General features: G+C 33.6%; 1 protein-coding gene and 1 pseudogene across 1 annotated transcript; both read left to right on the top strand.

Moving 5' to 3' along the window:
• LOC120150549 overlaps positions 1 to 18,946 on the top strand; it is a 69,287-nt pseudogene extending 50,341 nt beyond the window's left edge.
• On the top strand, positions 7,345 to 11,073 carry LOC120150543 (nuclear speckle splicing regulatory protein 1-like). Its single transcript, XM_039163216.1, has 6 exons — positions 7,345 to 7,472; positions 8,576 to 8,782; positions 8,972 to 9,138; positions 9,233 to 9,355; positions 9,621 to 9,839; positions 10,413 to 11,073. The coding sequence occupies exons 3-6, from the start codon at positions 8,977 to 8,979 to the stop codon at positions 10,818 to 10,820; spliced, it is 912 nt and encodes a 303-aa protein (XP_039019147.1). The 5' UTR covers positions 7,345 to 7,472; positions 8,576 to 8,782; positions 8,972 to 8,976; the 3' UTR covers positions 10,821 to 11,073.
• Positions 18,947 to 22,594: the final 3,648 nt, after the last annotated feature.

Raw genomic sequence — 22,594 nt, 5'->3', positions numbered from 1 at the left:
TTTACGACGAGATGAAAGAGAAGATTGTTTGCCCTGTGTTCAAGATCGCGAAGAGCGAAAGGTATGTTTTTCTAATAAATTTTAGGGTTTTTTTTGTGGTTTGTAGAATTATTTGCTTGTTATTAACTTAATTATTCCCCTTTGTTTGTCCACCCTCCTCCCCTCCCCCAAAAAAATCAAAATAAATAAATCTGTATATACATTGCAGTAGGTATAATTTCACTTAACAACTGCTTAAATCTAAAAAAGATATTCTACAATTACTCAAAACTAACTTGGAATTAATCATCAATTTGACTGGTGATAATGTTGACTGTTTTGAGCATCCAAAATATATTCATAACTTAATGAAAAAGCGGAGCAACGGAAATGGGAACAGGAGATAGTATACGAGAGGAAGCTTGTGAAAGAGAGAAGTAAAGAGGATCACCTTTATGCAGACAAGGATAAGTTTGTGACTAGTGCCTACAAGAAAAAGCTTGCTGAGCAGGCAAAATGGATGGAGGAAGAACGCCTACGACAACTTCAAGAGGAGAAAGAGGATGTAAGTGTAGCTTTTTTCTGTTGTTTGCTTTCCACTTCTTTGTTTATGTACTTTTATTGTATGTTACAACATTTTTGATCGAATGAATTGCTATTGATTCCTAGGGTGATTAGCATGCTGTTGTTAATCTAAATATGTTGATTCGAGTGTCCCAAATAAACAAAATGATTTTGTTTTTATCTGCTGGGACTGGAAATTTTGAAGCATTGTTTGAAAGTGAATTATAATATATTTATTATTTTTAATTATTTATAAAATTAGCATCATCTATAGATTACTCATGAAAATGACACTCACTTTTGTCATGTAAAAAGCATGTCCTGTTGGACGCGTCTTTCGGAAGACATTTTATAGAGCATATTTTTGCCCAACGTGACATCGTAGTCAATATATAGATGAGGATCCTTTCGACGACGAGCGTAGAAGCTTTCATAGAAGAGGATAAAGCGAATATGTGGCCAAGCGATATTGGCAGAGTGAGGAAGACATGTTGAGGCATACACTTCATGTTGTACCTTATTGTCAGGCTCTAGGGAGGAACTTTGTCCTCTAGAGTGTTCAGACGGGCAGTCGTCTACCCTTATTGGTACCTCTTCGCATCCTTGACACTAAGAGACCAACAACTCTTGAAGAATTTTCTAGATCAACTCTTGTTGTTATTGGCTCTGCTGCTATAACTGCGGTTGGACCGCATGAGAGGTTTGGAACTACGTATGCAAGCTCTGCATCTCGTTCTGTAAATTGTTAACTCGCATGAAGCTTTGGTTATTGGAATATGCAAACTATCGATCCTACCCGTGGTATTGTTGATCGGTTTGGTTGTAAGTACCATGGTAGATCTAGTAATACGTCGGGCTGTACACGACTTGCTGGTATTGACCAAAAAAATCGGACACATCATAATAATTTTAGAAAGAGACTAGAAAGTTCGGTTGGTTTTTTTTCTCTTACAAGTTCATTTTGACTATTTCTTTTGGTCGGAAAGTACTCTACGCTCACCACACCAATTATTATTGGTAAAATTATGGTTAATGACAGTTGAGGGATATAGAGAGTTGAGGATCTCTTCTCTAGCAATGCACAGTGGCTTATATACTAACACTTAGTATTAGTCTCAAACCTAGGGTCACACTATCTATAGATAAATAGATATTATTGTCAGACAATAAATTCAACTTTGAACAAATAACATGAATCTGTCAGCGATCATGTCAAAATATTATTATTGATCGGATAACATAAAATTTCAGAGACTTTGATCAACGAACGATTAACAGTAGAGGTGGGACTTACGAATGAGATCTATAAGAGATACAACAATATCAAAGTAAATAAGGGATCATCATGTGGCAAGGAAAAGGGTGTTAACGCACACGTGCTCTCATAGAAATCAAAGAAAAGAAAAGAACACAAAAGGGACGGTAGCCAATGTGGGCATTTCTATTTATGCCCAAAAGTTACAAAGTGCAAAGCCCAAAATTCTATCAATTATTCAAGTTATGCTCGTTAAAAAAACAATCCAGCACCAGCACGACTAGAAATAAGAGTCCACCCTCGAGGAGGGGACCGTAGAAAAGGTAGCTGGCTCGGCCTTTGTTTTCCATTATGAACCATCTGGTGACATCTGACAAGTTTCCAATAGGCCAGATAACATGACAATTTCCAACTCGTTCAGATTCCCCTCCATATAACAGTTCAATTTGATGAATAATGGAAGTGAAAGACAAATAGCCAATATTCCATTTTCATTTCAATTAAGCAATTTCCTTGTAACTGATTAAAGTTGAAATGCATGGAAAAAGTTCCTCTAGACCATAGTGAGTGACCTGCAGCAAAATATATAGACTTCTCATCTGCAACTTGTTTGTTTCTTAAGAAAAGTGAGAGAAAGAAACAAGAAACAGCAGATAAGGTTACAGTTGATGATTGGTTTAAATTAAAGAAGAAGTGGATTCCCTTTGACTTGGGGAATTCAGTTGCAGCTTCACCTATGACTTTTCTTAGTCCCCATCAACTGCAACACCAGTAAATTCAACATTTCTAGCATGCAGATATTTCCCAGGAATTTTCATTTGGATATGGTGAAAAGTAAAAAGCAGGATGTATTCTGATTCTTCCCATATGATTAAACAGTCATGGACCCTCACCCTCAATAATTGTGGAGTAAGGTCATAGCTGGTGGCATTTATCACACCAGTAGTAGTCCCCCCCCTCCAGAATCTGTCATTCTTCTTTTCTTATGGCCAATCTGTTCTTGCTTTATCATAAAATTTGAATTAGCCACAGAAACATCAGTAGTGAACTGTTCTTTATATATAAGCTAATCTTATTATTATTATTATTATTATTTATTTTGAATAGTCTGAAGTGATTATAAAGTAGTATCTGATCATAATCTTTCTTAACCATTGACAACGCGTGCACACTTTACATATGCAATTGGTCAAACTCAGGACCTCAAGGGATAACAACACTTTCTTTAACCACCGAGGGCATTAAGTGGGTTCATAAATGCTATTCAATAAGCCATTTTTGAAGGGTAAAGAAAATAGAATTAAAGAGAACTTGACTTGTTCAAGTAGTCAAGTTTTGATATATGTTAAACAAAATTCATGATAGTTTTGGAGTACCGGAAAAGTTGGAAAATGGAAGAAGAAGAAGAAAAACCCTTTTCATTTTGTAAATATAGTCAATTGCAGCAACACCTTTTATGTCCCAAATGAGCTCGATCTTAGTAATGAAGCAATTATTATTAGTTAAGTGATTGTCACATGGGAAAGGCAATCACTTTACGTGGTGTATGAACACGTGGTAATATTCTATTAGTTAAGACAATGTGAAATCTAGCTTCTTATGAATAACACATGTAGACCATTGAATCGCTCATCTCTCTTCTATTTATTAAAATTTTAAAGCTATGAATGAATTATTATTATCTTTTGAAATTTCGAGTTTGAACATCACACATGTAAGGGTATAAGTATTTATTGTCAAACGATTGAGAGTCTTTAAATAAATATTATATTATATTTATCTCAGAATTATAAAACAAACTTTCAAAGTTTAAAACTATAAAAAAAATGACGTGATACTAAAATTAGTATTCAACGTTTATTAAAATGACAAATATTATTTTTGAAATGTTATCTGTTTGTTAACTAAATATTTCTATCTATAAATAAGCTTTTTTACCTAAAATAAATGTTGATAGTCAAAATACTACAAAAACAAAAATTAAAGTAATTATTTTATCAAATATCAAAGACTTTTTTTTTTGACATTACATAAAAAAAAATATTTGGACTTTTAGCTCAATTGGTTATAAAGTGAAAGGCCCAAAATGGGACCCTTAGGGCATTTAATTCATTTCCATTTTTTTTCTTTTTATTTCGTTCCTCTAACTGACCAACTACTCCCTCAGACTGAGTCGGCTCTCTTCTGCGGTTCTTCATTCAGATTAAGGTTAGATCTTTGAGTGTTTTATTTTTAATTCTCTTAGTCTTGTTTGTTTGCTTGGCTTGGCTTCGATGGATCTGTATCTGTCGATCTGGTGATATTGAAGTAGCTTTTAATAACAATTTCTTTTCGTTTTAGTGCTAAACCTGAAACATATAATGATTTATTTTCTGGATTATTTTTAAACTAAAACCAAAAGTCAAGGTCCAACTGGGTCCAGCTTTTACTTTGGGTTTCTAATGTGTAAATATGATGGATAATGGAAGAAAAACAACATCCTTTATTTTCTTTTCTATTGCCTTTTTTATTATATCGGGTGAAAACTCAAAACATATTGTTAGTTTCTAAGTATTAATGGTTTTTTCTGAAAATAATAAATACGGTTTACAACTTAGGATTTTGCCGTTCCAACAGAAAAAGTCGGCGACAAGGCCACAGTTGCCTCCTCCTCGTAACTTTCAGGAAGACGATGACGATGACGTAGAGAGATAAATTTCCAGCCAAACTCACAAGAACAAAGTTCTCAAGGAAATAAGTTTTACATTGATTTCCTTTATTCCCTTTTTTTCGATGTTTTTTTTTAAAAAAAAACTTAATTAGAATTTACCTTCTTTTGTTTTCGAAGGTAGAGGAGCAACATAAGAAAGCTTTAGAGAAAGATCTTTCAATGTTTGATTACGAAGGAGTTTACGACGAGATTAAAGAGAAGGTTGTTCGCCCACATATTCAAGATCGTGAAGAGAGAAAGATATGTTTTTCTAATAAATTTTAGGGTTTTTTTTTGTGGTTTCTAGTATTATTTACTTGCTATTAGCTTAATTATTCCCATTTGTTTGTCCATCCTCCTCGGTGCATATTCTACGTGACACTTCGGTGTAATTTATACGAGTTATGGTGACAACATTAGTGCACAGCCTCAATGCACTCACATACCTTTAAGTTCTCAATGATGTACCATGGGCTATTAAAAGAAACTATATAAATGAACAGTGATGACGATGATGACGATGATGATGACGATGACATATATATATATATATATATATATATATGTTTTTGTTATATGATGTGTTCTATGGTTTCTTTATATGATTTCATGAAATGCTTTGAATATGATTAAGTATTTTAATGTTTTATTACGTACTTTATATGTCTCATTAAGTCAACGACTTAGCGTGTGAGTGTTTAACACGTAGGTACAAAGAAGCAAGAAGAACATAGCTAGGATCAAACAAGATAACATATCTCTACGAGATGATTAGATCAGAAACGATTTACACAATATGTAATTTTGTTGTATAATATGTGTTGGCATGTAATAAAATGTTTAAATCGTATATGATGTGTTCATTTTTGTAAACATACATTGTTATATTTATGTAAATTATTAAGTTTTATTTTCAAATTAAGTTGAATTCTATTTATTTACTTTGATCAAGGGTTCCATCATTTTTATATAAATAAAAGTTTAAATTTTCAACTATATTTTAAAAGTAAAAGATTTGAAAAGTCAATGTGACACATCGGATTTGTATCCGGGTTGGGTGTGTTATAATTATTATCTTATTAATCGAGTTCTTTCACTTTAATTATCAGTTTAAACATTAAATGTTAGATTAAATCCAATATTAAGTTTATTTTAAATACATTAGTTAAATCTTAAAAACATATAAACTTGGAGAATGAACAACTTAAATATGACATGTTAAAAAATGATATCGAACTTTAGGAGGATTGTTATTCTTAGCTACCTCAATAGTTAAAGGGATGGTTCAAGCACTAGATACTGCAAAGATGTTTGAGATTTCATTGTCAAATTATTGAAATTTTTTAAAACATTTACATATTATAATCACCTTAGATTAATAAAAAAAATGAAAAAAATTAAAATATCATTATAATAATATTAATTATTATTTAAAAAGAGTATTTTTTATAATTGTCTAATTGAATCACCCTATTAATTAATACACAAACTCAATAAAAGATTTTTATTAGTAGGTCTTAGTAGGTCTTAAAGCCACCAAGAGGAAAGTGGAAACGAATACTCTACGAGAAGGAATGCGAGTTTTCTTAGTAGGTCTTAAAGCCATAACCTAAAAGAATATAAAGAAACAAATATGAACAATTTAATTGATATCTAACTTCTTAAGGAAACATCTATTTTATAATGGCTTAATATAAAAAATTGCCTAAACTATACATTTTTTTCTCATTTAGGTGCCTAATTTTTTTCCGATCAATATAGGTGCAAAGTGCATTGGTTGTAACGTCCATTAAAAAAACATGAACAATTTAATTGATATTTAACTTCTTAAGGAAACATCTATTTTTATAATGGCTTAATATAAAAAATTGCCTAAATTATACATTTTTTCTCATTTAGGTGCCTAATTTTTTCCCGGTCAATATAGGTGCAAAGTGCATTGGTTGTAACGTCCATTAAAAACATGTTTAGTGCCTAAATACAATTTTATCATATCATAGTCAGTATGTTAGCGTCCAGCTCAAACGATTGTGAATTTTTTAATAGAAAATGATGCTTTTGGAACATATAAATAGTTAGGTGATCATTTTATAATTTTTAATAATCAAATGACTCAACAAAACATCTCCCCTATAATCGGGATCATTTGTACACTTTACCAAAATATTATTTAAATTCATACAATAAATGATTAATGTTACTTGTAGAATTTAAAAAAATCATCATTAGTATATCAAATAATAATATTTTAAATTAATATTTTCATTAAATTTATAAATTTGAAGGTTAACTTAGGTTGTAATTATATTATATTAAAGTTTCATACAAATGTTTTAAGTTTTTACCACACATAGTTTTAATGTTTTAGTTCTTTTATTTAAAGATTATATCAAAGTATAAAAATATAAAAACATATTATTTTAAGTATTTATTTAAAATTTACAAAGGCATGAAATAACATAATTTTGAATTTTATATTTAAAATTTATATAATATCAAAGTAATATTAATTATAATTTAAAATAATAATTTTCTAATTGAGTAGATTTGACCTTTCCCGCTGGTCTGTGAACTAGAGGATGAAATAGATTTATCCAAGGATAAATCTCAACCATTAAATGAATAGGACTTTCAACGTGGCGGACATTGTGAATATCACGACCAAACCCAAAGAGAGGGACCCATGCTAAGTAGAGCCGAGTTGAAGAAAAAAAAAAGTAAAAAAAACTAGACAAAATCGGAAAAGGCCAGGGTAAGGGCAAAATCCCGTAATAAGAACAAAATCCAAGGGCAAAAGTAGGAGGTTCACAATATTTAAATGAGCAAGAAAGCAAATGAATAAAAGGTTAACCAGAAATCCAAAAGAACCCTTGTTTATCTATCTCTCTCTCTCTCAATTTCTTTGGTGGATTTCTCTTGACGTGGCGGTGTTGTCTTTCTGAACTATCCTTTCTTCTTCATCATCTTGTCGATCTACACCTATCTGTAAGTCCCTTATCTCTGAATCTGAAACCCTAAGTTATCCATAATTTTTGCCCTTCGATGTGCATTTTTTAAGATCCATAATTTATCTCAATTTTTTGTGTTGTTTTATTGATTCATTGTATTGCATGTAGGAAATTATTGGTTTATCATTGGATTGTGAATTCGATTTTTCTTGGTATTGGATTGAAAATCCATTTTTTTCTTTTGAGATTTCTCTAAGTGCCTTTTATTTTTTGGTCTTCTAATTGTTCGACGCTTACTTTCTTGATTAGTTTTTCTTTTTTCCTGGAAATATAGGGTTCAGATTATTTAAGTGAAATAGGAATTTCTATGTTTGACTTGCGATTTATCAAAAAAAAAATTATAACCGAGATTCGCGTGAGCGACGGGACAACTATAGTCTCATGATGTGGATATAGATGTAGATATATATATTAGTTGTAGTTATTAGTTGTATTACTTTTACATTTAAAGTTGAAATCTGTTGTCACAAGAGGGAACCTGCTGCCTGCACATTAATTATATGAATTCGATTCTATATGATCATGTTAATGGGAAAATGATGGTGGAAGACGATTAATTATTGATGAAAAAATTATGATAGATAATAGTTAATGACTATTTATCCTTTTGGTTTAGATAAAAAACTATGATCAATAATCTAGCAGACTGAAAAAGATGAAAAATGTGAGGAGGAAATTCTATGAGAAAACCCTAGAGAGATAGATCTCAATCCCCCACCATCAGTTTTGTGTAGTGATTTAAATATCGACTTTTAGTATTGGTGATGATGCTATTTGTAGGTTGATATAACCAAATAGATTTATTGATTATATAGTAGAGCACAGATCATGTAGGTCTAATAATGGTAACATCACGAGACTATAATTGTCCGAAAGATATAAAATTAGAGGAAATCTGGAAGAAGTACATCGAGTTCTATAATTCGATCCAAGTTTAAATATGACACAATATATATATATCAAGCATCATATGTGGATATAGATGTAGCACCTTCATCTATCCGTAATGTCATCATTTATGATTTTCTATTGTACATGGCTGCCTGAACCTGTTTCATGTGCTGCTTAACATGAATGCAGGTAAAAGAAGAAGAAACACCATGTACGCTTACATGTTAATTTTGGTGTAAGATAACAACAACAGACAACCTCCAGCATCTGACGATCCCAACTCTTCCCCCTGCCCCGCCGCCTCCTCGACTCCGCGACCGAGATTCGCGTGAGCAACGAGACCGCGATTTCTACGATCGCAACTGCTCTCCCCCGCCTCCGCCTCCTAGAGAGAGAGTAATTCCTTGATATGCTTTGTCTTGTTTTCCCCCCCAAGTTTCAGTCATTCATTTAGCTATAAAGAAATCTCTTGTTATTCTAGTATCACCATAGAGCTGTAGAGTGTAGGTATGAAGACATGCATTCATTCACTGTTAGATACTGATAAACAAATATGAGATAAATATATAATTTTTTTTTCTCCAGAAAAGATGAAGAAGTACGGTTTACAGCTGAGGGTTCCGCTGTTCCAACAGAAAAAGACGGTGACAAGACCACCATTACCTCCTCCTCGCGGCTTCCAAAAAGACGACGATGATGACGTGGAGAGAGAGATTTCCCGCCAAGCTCACAAGAACAAAGCTCTCAAGGAAGTAAGTTTCACATTGATTTCCTTTATTCTCCTTTCTTTCGAGGATTTTTTTTTTTTAAAAATAACTTAATTGGAATTTACCTTTTTTTTCGAAGGTAGAGGAGCAACATAAGAAAGCTTTAGAGGAAGATCCTTCGGTGTTTGATTACGATGGAGTTTACGACGAGATGAAGGAGAAGGTTGTTCGCCCCCGTCTTCAAGATCGCGAAGAGAGAAAGGTATACTTTTCTAATAAATTTTAGGGTTTTCTTTTTGTGGTTTCTAGGATTATTTACTTGCTATTAGTTTAATTATTCCCCTTTGTTTGTCCGCCCCCCCCAAACAAAAAAAAATCGAAATAAATAAATCTGTATGTACATTGCAGCAGGTACAATTTCACTTAACAACTGCTCAAATCTAAAAAAAGATATTCTACAATTACTCAAAACTAACCTGGAATTAATCATCAATTTGACTGGTGATAATGTTGACTGTTTTGAGCAGCCAAAATATATTCATAACTTAATGAAAAAAGCGGAGCAACGGAAATGGGAACAGGAGATAGTATACGAGAGGAAGCTTGTGAAAGAGAGAAGTAAAGAGGATCACCTTTACTCAGACAAAGATAAGTTTGTGACTAGTGCCTACAAGAAAAAGCTTGCTGAGCAGGCAAAATGGATGGAGGAAGAACGCCTACGACAACTTCGAGAGGAGAAAGAGGATGTAAGTGTAGCTTTTTCTGTTGTTTGCTTTCCACTTCTTTGTTTATGGGTTTGGTTTTTACTTTTATTGTATGTTACAACATTTATGATCGAATGAATTGCTATTGATTCCTAGGGTGGTTAGCATGCTGTTGTTAATCTAAATATGTTGATTCGAGTGTCCCAAATAAACAAATTGATTTTGTTTTTATCTGCCGGGACTGGAAATTTTGAAGCATTGTTTGAAAGTGAATTATATTGAAAAAACATTAAGTGCAGATAGCATTAATGGTATAAGTTCATATTGAAAAAGACTGTTCACGTGTATCTATCAGTTGGGTTGCTTATCATTTATGGGATTATAAATTTACATGTTATTAGAATTAGCTAAATGCAAGAAAATGAATTTGGGATACATAATCTACATTTAAAGTTTATTTGTTAAGTGGGAATAAATAGGGTGTTCTTTTTCGGTATTTAATTCCCCAATTTTCTTTCTGTTTCCTGTCTGTATGTGATTGGTTTACTTTAACTCTTAAATTTCCAATTCTGTTGTAATTTATCTGGTTGATGACCATTTTTTTTTGTTTTAAAGGTTACCAAGAAGAGTGACTTGAGTGATTTTTACTTCAACCTTGGTAAAAATGTTGCGTTTGGGGCAAATGAATCAAAATCAAGAAAACTTGAATTAGGGAAACTTGAGAAGGAGAGCGAGAAAGATGCATCCAATAGAGATCAGCCGTTGCCTGAACCAACTGCTCCCGAGTCTTCTGCTATGACTGACCAGACTCGAGATGAAACAGGTTCTAGAGAAATATTTGAGTCTCGAGATTCGAAGCCAATAACCAAAGATATACTTCCAGACAGTACAATACAGGAGAACACTTCAGAGAAACAACCGTCTGTTGATGGACCAAAAAGCAACCATCATAAAAGAGGTGAAGATGCAGTTGCAGCAGCTAGAGAACGTTTTCTGGCACGCAAGAGGGCAAGGGAGCAATGATATGCTTCCTCTCTCCGACAACGGATTTATGATGTGTTATAATTATTTACGATGTTGCAAATTCTAGACTCAAGTTTTTGGGAAATTACTTTGCTGTCAGAACCCAGGTTGATCATGAATTCACCATGCCAAGAGAAGCCACTGTTATGATATCAATCATGTATTCGGAAGTTGGCATCTGATATCAATGTCCAAATATATGTTTGAAAACGGTTAACATAAATTTTAAGTGAAAATGTAGATGTTAGATATAGATTTGTATCTGTATTCTTTGTCCATTTCCTCTTCTCCTGACCCTGCCGCATTGCTACGTTTGGCGGTGGCCATGGTCTTCCTTTGCCATCTCAACTTGAGCTCAATCAATTCCCACAGCCAAATTTACCTCTACTTAGGTTTATTCAAGGAAGGATAAAAGTAGGGTGTAATATTAGATTCTAATATAAGATCATAGTGTTTGATTCAATAATATTATTTACTAGTTGTAATTTTACATTATAAACATGGTGTTGATCAAAGTGCGGGATTATTTTTTAGGGTGCTTAAATGGGTTAAAATGATTATTTTATTAAGCTAAAAAGTAACAGTGATATCTGACATGTCATGTCAGGTAAACTAACGGCGATCTTACTGAAAACGAAGTAAAAGTTTGGTGATTGTATTATAAATTTTAAAAATTGGGTGAACAAAATACAAGATCCTTAAAAGTTAGGTGACCATTTATGTAGTTTACCCTAAAATTAATCACAATATATTATGAAATCTAGTAGATATAATATTTTAATATGAAAAAAACGAAATTCTACCGCCGACGATCCAGCACGACCGGTTCCATCCAGACGACACACAGTTGACTTACGTGTCAAAATATAAATGGAGTAATGTGGAGGGAGAGAGATATTTAGCGGATCAAAAATATCTAGTTAAGTCGTCGACGTTGGCCCCATCGCTACTCCGATCTGGAATCAGATATTCCACTTTTCCTTTCTCTTTTTCTTCCATCTGAAAAGGAATTTTCTTTTTTCTTTCCTCCCAAACAGCCCCCACTTTCACGTCGTTATTTGATGTATTCTCTCTCTCTCTCTCTCTCTCTCTCTCTCTCTCTCTCAATTTCTTTGGTGGATTTCTCTTGGCGTGGCAGTGTTACCTTTCTGAACTATCCCTTCTTCTCCACAGATTCATCATCTTGTCGATCTACACCTATCTGTAACTCCCTTATCTCTGAATCTGAAACCCTAAATTATCCATAATTTTTGCCCTTCAATATTTATTTTTTAAGATCCATAATTTATCTCAATTTTTTGTGTTGTTTTATTGATTCATTGTATTGCATGTAGGCAATTATTGGTTTGTCATTGGATTGTGAATTCGATTTTTCTTGGTATTGGATTGAGAATTCATTTTTTTTTTCTGTTGAGATTTCTCTAGGTGCCTTTTGTTTGTTGGTCTGCTAATTGTTCGACGCTTATTTTCTTGACTAGTTTTTCCCTTTTCCTGGAAATATAGGGTTCAGATTATTTAAGTGAAATAGGAATTTCCGTGTTTGACTTGCGATTTATAAAAAAAAAATTGTAAGTTTTGGTTGCAGTGTTTTTTGTAAATTGAATGGGAATTTTGGTAGTTCTGGTAAATTATTTTGCTAAGTTCAATTAAGGTTTCAGTGACTTTGTAGAGTATAATAGTATTATTGTCCTTATGTAATTATTTATTTGTTTTGAGGTTTCAGGCAATCATGAGTGACGAAGGAGAAAAGACCTGTCCCCTTTGTGCGGAAGAGATGGATTTGACTGATCAGCAACTGAAGCCTTGCAAATGTGGTTATGAGGTCTGAATTATTTTTCTCTTTTTCTTCTAAAATATTTTTACATTTGTTTGCGCATACAAATAAACTGAAAAGAAGTAAAAATGTCATAAATAAATATCAAATTGGAAAAAGGGGGTGACAATTTGTGTCTTCGGCCTTACCTATTTTGATCTTTGAGGCAGATATGTGTTTGGTGTTGGCATCACATAATGAATATGTCTGAGAAGGATAGTACAGTGGGGAGGTGTCCAGCATGTCGTAGTGCTTATGATAAATGCAAGATAGTAGGAACGACTGCTAATTGTGAGAGGTTGTTAAGCTACCTTGCTTTTTATTCTCATTAAATATTTTGCAACATTTGCCTGCCATCATCTCATGTATGTTGTTTCAATAAACAGGTTGGTGGCTGAAGTTAATATGGAAAGAAAAACGAAGTCGCAAAAAGCAAAGACTAAATCATCTGAAGGAAGGAAGCAACTGAGCAGTGTGCGAGTTATTCAAAGGAATCTTGTTTACATTGTGGGGTTGCCACTTAATCTGGCAGATGGGGAGGTACTCTCTTTCCATCCTCACTTTCTACATCTGCAATCTACTGGTGATATTTGACCTAAGCTAACATCTCTTCTGTGCAGCTTCTCCAACGTAGAGATTATTTTGGTAGTTCTTAAAGTATCTATGTCTCGGACTGCAGCTGGTGTCATTCAGCAATTTCCAAACAATACATGTAGTGTGTAAGTACTAAGTACATTATCTAATGTATTTGGTTTTAAGTCATCCAAACATTTAGACCTTGTTTTATGCATTGTTTTTTAATAGAAGTCATTGTATCATATATATCTTACCATTTTGTAGTGTTCTTTTTGCCTATTTTCTGAACCCCTGTAACTAAGAAATTTATTTTTTTCAACTACGTTTGTTTATACTGTAAACAGATATATTACATACTCAAAAGAAGAGGAAGTGATTCGTTGTATCCAGTCTGTACATGGATTTAACTTGGACGGTAGACCATTAAAGTACGGGAATGTGTTTGTGGAGTTATTTCTTTTGTTATTGGTTGAATGCATATGCGGTCTTGGTTATCTTCTCTAATACTTGAAATGTTCATTTCAGGGCATGCTTTGGTACAACAAAGTATTGTCATGCATGGTTGAGAAATGTGGTATGTTTAGAAGTGATTTTTGTTTAATTTATTTTGTGAATTTAATGTTGTTGTTTCCGCTAGTTATATAAATTACTATAAAAATTAGTTATGAAAATTTACACACTAATTTATGATATTTTACTCAAAAGGCTATACTCTATCTTCTCTTCAAATTGGTAGAGACTTAATTCATTTAATTAATTGCCAAAATAGTTTGAAAGCATTAGTCACAGTAAAATATTTGACATGTAAAAAAAAAAAATCTAGAACTTAAGTATTGGACAAATTATGAAAAGTTTGTGATTTGCCAGCTTGTAAAATTGCAAAATAGGAAGGAAGACAATGATGGTAATAATATACTAGGAAACATGATAAGCTTTGTTATTGTAATAGAAAAATAATGAAGTTCTTTTTGGGTTGCAGCCTTGCACCAATCCTGATTGTCTATATTTGCATGAGATTGGTCCACAAGAGGATAGTTTCACAAAAGATGAAATCATATCAGCCTACACAAGGTAAATTGCTTGAGTTTTCCTGTCTTCTTTGTTTTTTCTGTTGTACATGTAACTTATTTTTGAGATGAAGAAAATCAACAAGTTGATGTTTTCTGATTTTAATGATTTTAATTTCATTCTTCATTTATTGGTAAAAACAATTAGAGGTGACATATACATGCATGTATACTTTTTATGGTAGCCCATGTGAAAGGGTGCTATCATATGCTCCGAGAAAGCCTTTATACGCCCCATTATATTGGAAAGTATGTTAGAATGGCATTTGTTAACTTTTATTTCTTTGGAATATTGGCGTGTCATTTTTGATAATGCTTTAAAAGGGTTCTGGCCTCCCATTGGTTTTTCTTGGGGATAGTTTGACATTGCTTTTGAAAAGTATGGTTTCAAATTGTAGTGTTCAGTATCGCTGTCAAAAAGTCCTTTCGAGAATACAAAATGTCTATTTTAGACATGGTATTATAAAATGAAAATAAAATAATTTAAATGATTTTTTTAACTTATTAATAAAATCTTAATTACTTTTTTAAACTATTAATATTTTAATAATAATGATAACAGTAGAAACAATTGTTCATCTATTAAAAGAAAAGAACACACACACACATATATATATATGTATACATATGATATAATAAAATGATTAATAAAGAAAAAAATAAAAAGGATGAAGAAAAGTAATAATAGAAGAAATATGAAAGAAACAAACCACATAGATTTGTTCTTTGGCTGCAGGTTAAAAATAGAAATTGCCCCAAATGCATTTTTCCAAGCGCAAAAGCTCAATTATTTGGCGTTTCTGTTTGGTTTAAAAAGCACGTTTATAAAGAATATTTAGAATATTTCCCCCGAAATGCCGAGTGTTCTTTATTGCTTATTGAGTGAGAAGGTGCTTTTGGCTTTCTAAACTCAATAACGAACGGGCCCTTGGATCCTCGCTCATTCTTTTTGCAATCACTGTACGTTAAAAGGTTTCTTTTTTAATAAAATATGTTTACTATTGTAGTCTTCACTTTTCAAATAGGGGTTTCAAGTCAAATTTAGATTTCTTTGCTCTTCTTTGAGGTTTTTATTGCAACATTTCATTTCTAAGCATGCATTCAGGTTTCTTGCTTAATTTTGAGTAATGTCTTCTCTTGCATGATTGATAAACATAATTTTTTAAAGGAATAGGCTTCAACAAGTAACTGGTTCAAAGTTTTGCATGATTTATAACTTAATTAGTTGTTTAAAGTAGGGTTCAACAAATAACTGGTGCAACAAACAATATGCAACGGCGTCCTGGAAATATATTACCTCCTCCAGTGGATGATTATTGCCCCAATAGTTCTGCTTCTGCAGCAAAACCAATTGCAAGTCCTCCAAATGTAAGTTCACGTTTGTAATTCCCAAACAAAAATTGGTAGGTAAAATAGTACACAGAGTTCAGGAAAATAGTTTAGTTGTGCTCTGCTTGCTAGCAGATTTTTTCCAAACTTCTTAATAGCGTGTTTGTTTCTAATCTTGAATGATTGCAATAAGATTTGTCAAATAATAGCATGGGTGGGTTGAGGTGGCAATGAATCAAAGCACCATGCATACTTGGTCTTGGTTCCTGCAACTAACCTGGTTGTTATTTTATATATTGTGCAGAACGCAACAGAGACTGTTCCTAAAAGTTCTCCAAATGGAAGCTGTGGTAGATCTATCGCACTCCCTGCTGGAGCATCATGGTATGCTATTTGATTTGTTCTGTGACAAATTGTTATTTTAATTGCTGGTGCTGAAAGTTGCGAATCATTCTGCCAGGGGGACGCGCGCTTTAAATCAACCACAACCGGCTGGTTTAGCATGTTCAAATGGACCTCTTAAGCACAATTCTGATACAGTCAGTAGTGCATTACAATTTTCATCTGCAGTAACAAACACCAATCAAGCTTGTTCATTACATGCTGATGTTGTAAAAAAGCCATCCGAGGAGATTCATGCTATGCATATGAAGGGTAAGCCTGATTTGTTAAAACCTTCAAAGCAGAATGCTGGTTTTGATTGTCAAACTACTGCACTAGACAATCCTTCTTCACCCGATGGAGTAGCTGCTTCTAAATCATTGACCAGTCAGTTATCTCCTAAACCATCATCCAATCATGATCGCCAGGGCACTAATATGCCATCAACTATTACAAACTTCTTTGATCATGGTGGCCAGACTTCTATTTCCTCTGGTGAGAAAGTGGGCAGTATTTCCTCTGCTGATGGGAACACACAGAGGTTGTGCTCTGATATGTCAACATTGACCTTAGATAGGAGTGTCTTGAATGGACTTTCTGACGAAGTTAGACCAAGCAGTTCAGCTTCTGAACATGTATCTAGCAGTTCACCTAGCAGTCAGGGGTTACAACAATGTTATACTGATTACTATCGAGAACCATTAAGTTCAGCAACTGCTGAGAGATCTGTGACCTCTCCCAATGGGGTGTGCGTTTCAAAAGAGCAGTCTCTCTGGGAAATTGATGCACATACTCAAGCTGTGGAAAATATAAATTCTGAAGTGGAGGAAGACATACTATCATTTGATAATCAGAGACTCAAGGATCCAGAAGTGATTAGTCGTTCAAGTTATGTGCCAAATTCACCAATCCCTCTCCATTTGTCAGATCATATTAGGTCTCATTCTTTGCAACATGGTGATACTTTTGGTGCTGTTAATTTGAATACTGATACTCTCATTGTAGATAATAAAGCTCATGACAGTTCATGTCTTCATGGAGCTAATGTTTCTTCTTGGTCTAATGAATACCTTGACAAGTACACAAGCAGTAGTATTGGTTCTGATATTACCACAGATTCGTTGTTAATGCTGAGAGCAATGCTACTAATGATAAAGGGGATAGCAACATAATTTCGAACATATTGTCACTAGATTTTGATACATGGGATGAGTCTCTAACTTCTCCACAGAACTTGGTGAAATTGTTGGGAGACGGTGAGAAGCAGCAACCCAATCCTCTCAAACTATCTAGTTCATGGAAAACACTAAAGAATAATCAGTCCCGATTCTCATTTGCGAGACGGGAGGATTCTAAACATTTTCCAGCTGATGTTGAGTCCTCCTTTAGTGTTTTTGGGCAAATGCCACAGATCCAACCCAGCCAAGATTTTGCAGACAGCAGGGATTCCTATCTATGCAAGTTTGGAGTATCTAATGGTTTAGCTTCCTGTAACTTTGAGGAATCTGACAATTTTTCCAGCAGCCCATCAATTTTCTCCAATAAGCTTTCTGGTGAGAGTCTAGAAATTTACTTTGCTCCAGCTAATTTTAGTTGAATTCTTCTTTTCTCATTGAAATTTGCTCTTGCTGTCTGAATATTTAGTTCAGTGGTATCTGTTTTTATAAACTACAGTCATGCAACAACCATTCTCCCAACGTGTTCTGTAATATCGTCATGGATTATTAGTTATAAATGGACTTTCGAAATTGTATGTGATGTACCATCTTCTTTGCCCAAAATGTGTGCTTTTCCCTGACTCAAGTATATAGTTGATGTGTTTATTTTTGTCCATGCGGAGCATCATTTCTTTGTGTCATTTCTTTTAGACCTATCCAATTTTGGCTTTGATTTTAGTTAATCACTTAATGTTGTCTAACAGCTTCAAGAGCTCAAATTTCAGCCCCACCAGGATTCTCTGTTCGTAGCAGGGCACCACCTCCAGGCTTTTCTTCAATTGAGAGAGTAAACCATGGTTTTGACCCCACATCTGGTAATATTTTTAATTTTGGCTTTTGATTTTGTGAGTTCCTTGCCTGCAACAGATTAATGTTGACTGCTTTTTCCTATAGGAAATCATTTGATGGACCCTTCATCCCTATTAAGAAATTCTTATCAGGCTCCTCAAAGTGGTGGTATTGGTGGCCCTGGGGATATAGAATTTATAGATCCAGCAATATTGGCAGTTGGTAAGGGTAGAATTCAGGGAGGGCTCAACAATCCAGGCTTGGACATGAGATCAAATTTTGCTCAACAGTTGGGTCCCGATGAAAACGAGGCCAGATTCCAACTACTCATGCAGAGATCTCTTTCTCCTCATCAGAACCTAAGTTATGATGTTGGGGATAGCTTTTCTTCTCTGAATGATTCTTATGGAATTTCTTCGAGGCTCATGGATCAGTCACAAGTTAACAATATGTCCCCATTTGCACAGTTGAGTCTCCAACAGTTGAGAAACACACATAATATATCAAATGGTCATTGGGACGGATGGAATGAGGTCCAGGGTGGAAACGGTCTTGGTGTGGCGGAGCTCCTAAGAAATGAAAGACTGGGATTCAATAAGTTCTATTCCGGGTATGAAGATTCAAAGTACAGGATGCCCACTTCAGGTGATCTGTACAACAGAACATATGGGATGTGATTGTTCTCTGGAACCAAGTTGGTTGTTTCATTGCCTATATTGCTATATGCTAAGAGGTAGAGTGAATGAGTTTGTGCAATCTTGGTTTGCACGTTGAGGATGGGCATGTTGACTTGTAAGTGCTATCCTTGGCCTTGAGGGGCCACCCTCATGAAGGAATGATATTCTGATAACTTGCCCTAAAAGGCAGTATCTGGAAACGAGCACAAGCTGGTAAATAAGGAGATGAATTAGTATTATTAGCTTTTAAATTCTGCCTGCATATTGTGTCTGCCAAGGATTTAAATAGCGGTCCATGACTGCTATAGCGCCCACGATATAGCGGTAGCGGTGTCCTCCGAAAACACTATTATTTGACTGCGACACCCGCAATCACCGTGACACCCGCAATCACCGCGACACCTGCAATCGCCGCAATAGCGCTCGCTATGCCCGCAATATAGCGGTAGTGGTGCCCTCCGAAAACGCGATCGCGATTTGAATCTCTGGTACCTGCACCTGCTTGTTTGGGCAGAAAAAGCCGGTCGGAAATCCCATGTAGGCTTGTGGAGGTTAAAAGATAGTCGAAGGTTGGAGGCCGAAATGGTTACGAGTACATTCAACTTTGGATTGCAGGGGTTTTTAGAGGCGTTGGAAGCGATTTCCCCATTTAAATTATACTTTTGTTCTACCCTTCCCAATCCTAGTTTTTGTGCATTTCCCCCAAAACTATAAATTTATGTGTTCAATTTATTGCTTTTAAAAAATGTTATTTGTTAAAGTTTTTCTTTATTGCAATTATATATATATTCAGACTCAAATTATACATTAATAGGCAGTGAAGGTGGATGAAAGCGAGTTGTTTGGGGTCAATTGTGGTTTGTGGAGGATAATGCCTTGAAACTTGAGGCGTCAGTCACTAGTAGCTCAATTCTCTTTGTTGCCGTGTTAAATCGCTACACTTGTCAATAAAAACTGTCAAGCTTGTATAAAGATATTTTTGAGTAGTACAGAAACAGGAGAAATGAGTCAGAAGCGATTTGGAAGAGTTGAAATCCCATGAGAGAGCTTTGAAGTTGCTCGAGAAAGTTGGTGATGGTGACCAACACACTGGCAGCGTTATTTTTTTTATTAGCTAAGGCCATGGACAGAGAAAAGGAAGGGATGGATGAAAGGAAGCGTCGGCGAGATTAGAGATGTAAACAAGTCGAGTTGATCTTGAGTATTGTTAAGTTTGATTTTATTCGAAACGTTAAAAAGTTGAATTTGATTTTATTCAAAAGTTAGCGAATTTAAAATTGTCAAATTCGACTCGAATTTGAAATAAAAAATTGAAGTTTGACGTGAAAGTTCGTAAACTTAAAATTTTCAAGTTTTATTTAAAATAAAAAATTGAAGTTCAATTTAAGTTCGATAAAATTTGAATTTGAAACATTTTTAAACTTAGCTTGATTGGAGTTCAAACTCAAGTTCGAGTTCAAACTTAAATCTTAAATACATAAAATACTTGTATTATATATATATATTTAAAAATAATATATAAATGTTAACATTATTAATGATTTAATTTAAAAAATTAAAAGAAGTAATATTTTAACATTTTGAGTTGCTCACGAGTTTTTGAGTTGGATATAAAGTAGCTCGTTAAGAACTCGATTCGAATCTATTTGATTTGAGTGTTGACCGAACTTTGATTAAGTTGAACTAGAATAGCTCCGAATTTATCTCGTTCAATAAAATGAGAGAAGACAAATCTAGAACTACTCAAAATTTTAATACATTATATTTTAATTTTTTAAATTAAATTATAGTATATATATATATATATATATATATATATATATATATATATATAACTGAATGTCGTGTCAAATTTTTGAACATTTCATTTTTCTTCCTAAATTATGACATTTATTTTAAATTGGTCCCGAAACTTATATATATATATATTTGAAATGTTCAAAAAATTTAATTTTTTGACTCGATTTGATATTAAAAACTTTGACAGGACATGTAATTTTATAAACTCAACTCAATTAAAAAAAATTCAAATAAAGTTAGAGTTATAAAATAAGACTCAAATAACTCAAAATTTTTAATAATTAGTAGATTCATTTTTCAGTTCTAGTCGAGTCCCTCAACTCTACATGATATATGTATATTATATATGAAGAAATATATATGTATATCCTATACGATTATAGAAAGTTGTTTAAACTTGAATCAATTAGTACCATAACATCATAAATATTTACAATTAAATTTAAATTGAAATTCGAACAACTCGACTTAACTCAAAAAATTTCAAATAAAATTAAGTTATGAAATATGACTCGTCAATTCGACTAACTCAAATTTTTTCTCACTCCATTCGATCAAATAAATTAGTTTTTGGATTTCAAAAAGAGTAAGTATAAAAAATTAGATAGATTCATTTTAAAATATATATTATTTACTTTAACCCGTAAATTTTAAATAAAATACCAAAATCTCTTATTGTTGACTGTCATTTGTCACCCTTGGTCGTCGATCGTTAGACCATAAGATTTCAAATTCACTCATTTTAACCGAAGTGAGTCTAATGTCTATTTTATAGTAATTACCTTAAACTCCACAAATCTAACTTAAAACTCTTCGATTTCATATAAAATTAAACCATAAAAACATCAAAAATCTAAATATATATTATAATCAAATTCATATTTTTTTATTTGTATCTTGTATAATTCTTAAACTATAATTACTTCCATGAAACAAATTGTCAACCATATAAGTGAATTATCATAAACAAAACAAAAAGCAATGATAGGAGTAATTAAGGATTAAAAAATATTTGAAGTGTATCTTTGACTCATGCAGACAGTTAACAAAGCTTTGTTAATGGAATGCAGCGTGAAATGAAATCCAGTTACGTACCAAAAGATTTCCCGCTAGAAGTCGTTAGAAGCCTAACTGAATAACTGAAACCCCAAATCCTTATTAAGATTTTCATCACTTCAAATGTTTTCATTCATCAAATCAATCTCTCTTGAGAAGCTTGAAGAAGATAACAGTAAGCAGTAAGGCAACTGGTGAAAGATGATGAGAGCCGGTATCCATCTTCCAGTTTCGATACCAGTGGGAAACGCTGCGAAGAAGGGAAGAAGAGCTTCTCGCTCCGGAGTGTTCCCGTTGGCGGAGATTTGGATCCATGCCATTCCCCTCCTCGTCTTGCTTTGCTTCTTCATTCTCTGGTGGATGTCTCGCCCAGGTATCCTTAATTCCAGTTTTTCTATAATTTGATTGACTCTAGTTTTCTTGTTTGGATGTCATTATATATCTTCCAATGAGCATTTACTTTGGTTGATTACTTGTCTTTTTGCATGTGGATTTGATTCTGGTACTAGTAAAATCGGTTATCAAGTTAGGTAAACTTGTTTAATTCTCATGAAAGCTGTGATGATGATGAAGAAGAAGAGGCAGTTATTTATTATATGTCGGACAATTCTAATGATAAAGTGTTTAATGTTTGAAATCAGTGAATGTAGAGATCAAGGATGGAAGAATTGTGGCCATACATCCTGTTGAGATGCCATTGCCTCTTATTAACTCTCATATTGATGTATCCAAGAATCAACCTGAGAATGGAACACTAATCCAAGAATCATCCATGCTTGCTTCCGATTGACCATCTCGTTTCTATCGGCATTGTAGTTAACAGTCCGTTGTTGAACTAGAGGTTCAAGGCCTTGTGTTCATCACTTGTTTTTCGCTCTATCATCAATATGGATAGGAATCTAACTGTTCTTTGCTTTGTTCATCTGTTTGTAGTGAAAATATTACACCATGAAGAGGGGGGGGGGGGGAAATGGACAATGTGTGGCTCATTTCACTGATTAGTATACCATAGCATTATCTTGTTGCTGAATTTCGTATGCCTAATTTGGCCATGGGTAAACAAAAAGAA

The sequence above is a fragment of the Hibiscus syriacus genome, unplaced genomic scaffold (genome assembly GCF_006381635.1).
Source record: "Hibiscus syriacus cultivar Baekdansim isolate YM2019G1 unplaced genomic scaffold, ASM638163v2 tig00111022_pilon, whole genome shotgun sequence".
In the NCBI taxonomy this organism is placed as follows: Eukaryota; Viridiplantae; Streptophyta; class Magnoliopsida; order Malvales; family Malvaceae; genus Hibiscus; species Hibiscus syriacus.
Note: the sequence above shows the minus strand (reverse complement) of the source record. Positions and strands in the feature narration are given on the sequence as shown.

Coding starts and splice junctions, on each gene's coding strand:
- LOC120150543 (XM_039163216.1), top strand. CDS start 8,977: ATGAAGAAGTACGGTTTACAGCTGAGGGTTCCGCTGTTCCAACAGAAA. Junction 9,139..9,232: donor AGAACAAAGCTCTCAAGGAA/GTAAGTTTCACA, acceptor TTTTTTTCGAAG/GTAGAGGAGCAACATAAGAA. Junction 9,356..9,620: donor AAGATCGCGAAGAGAGAAAG/GTATACTTTTCT, acceptor TGTTTTGAGCAG/CCAAAATATATTCATAACTT.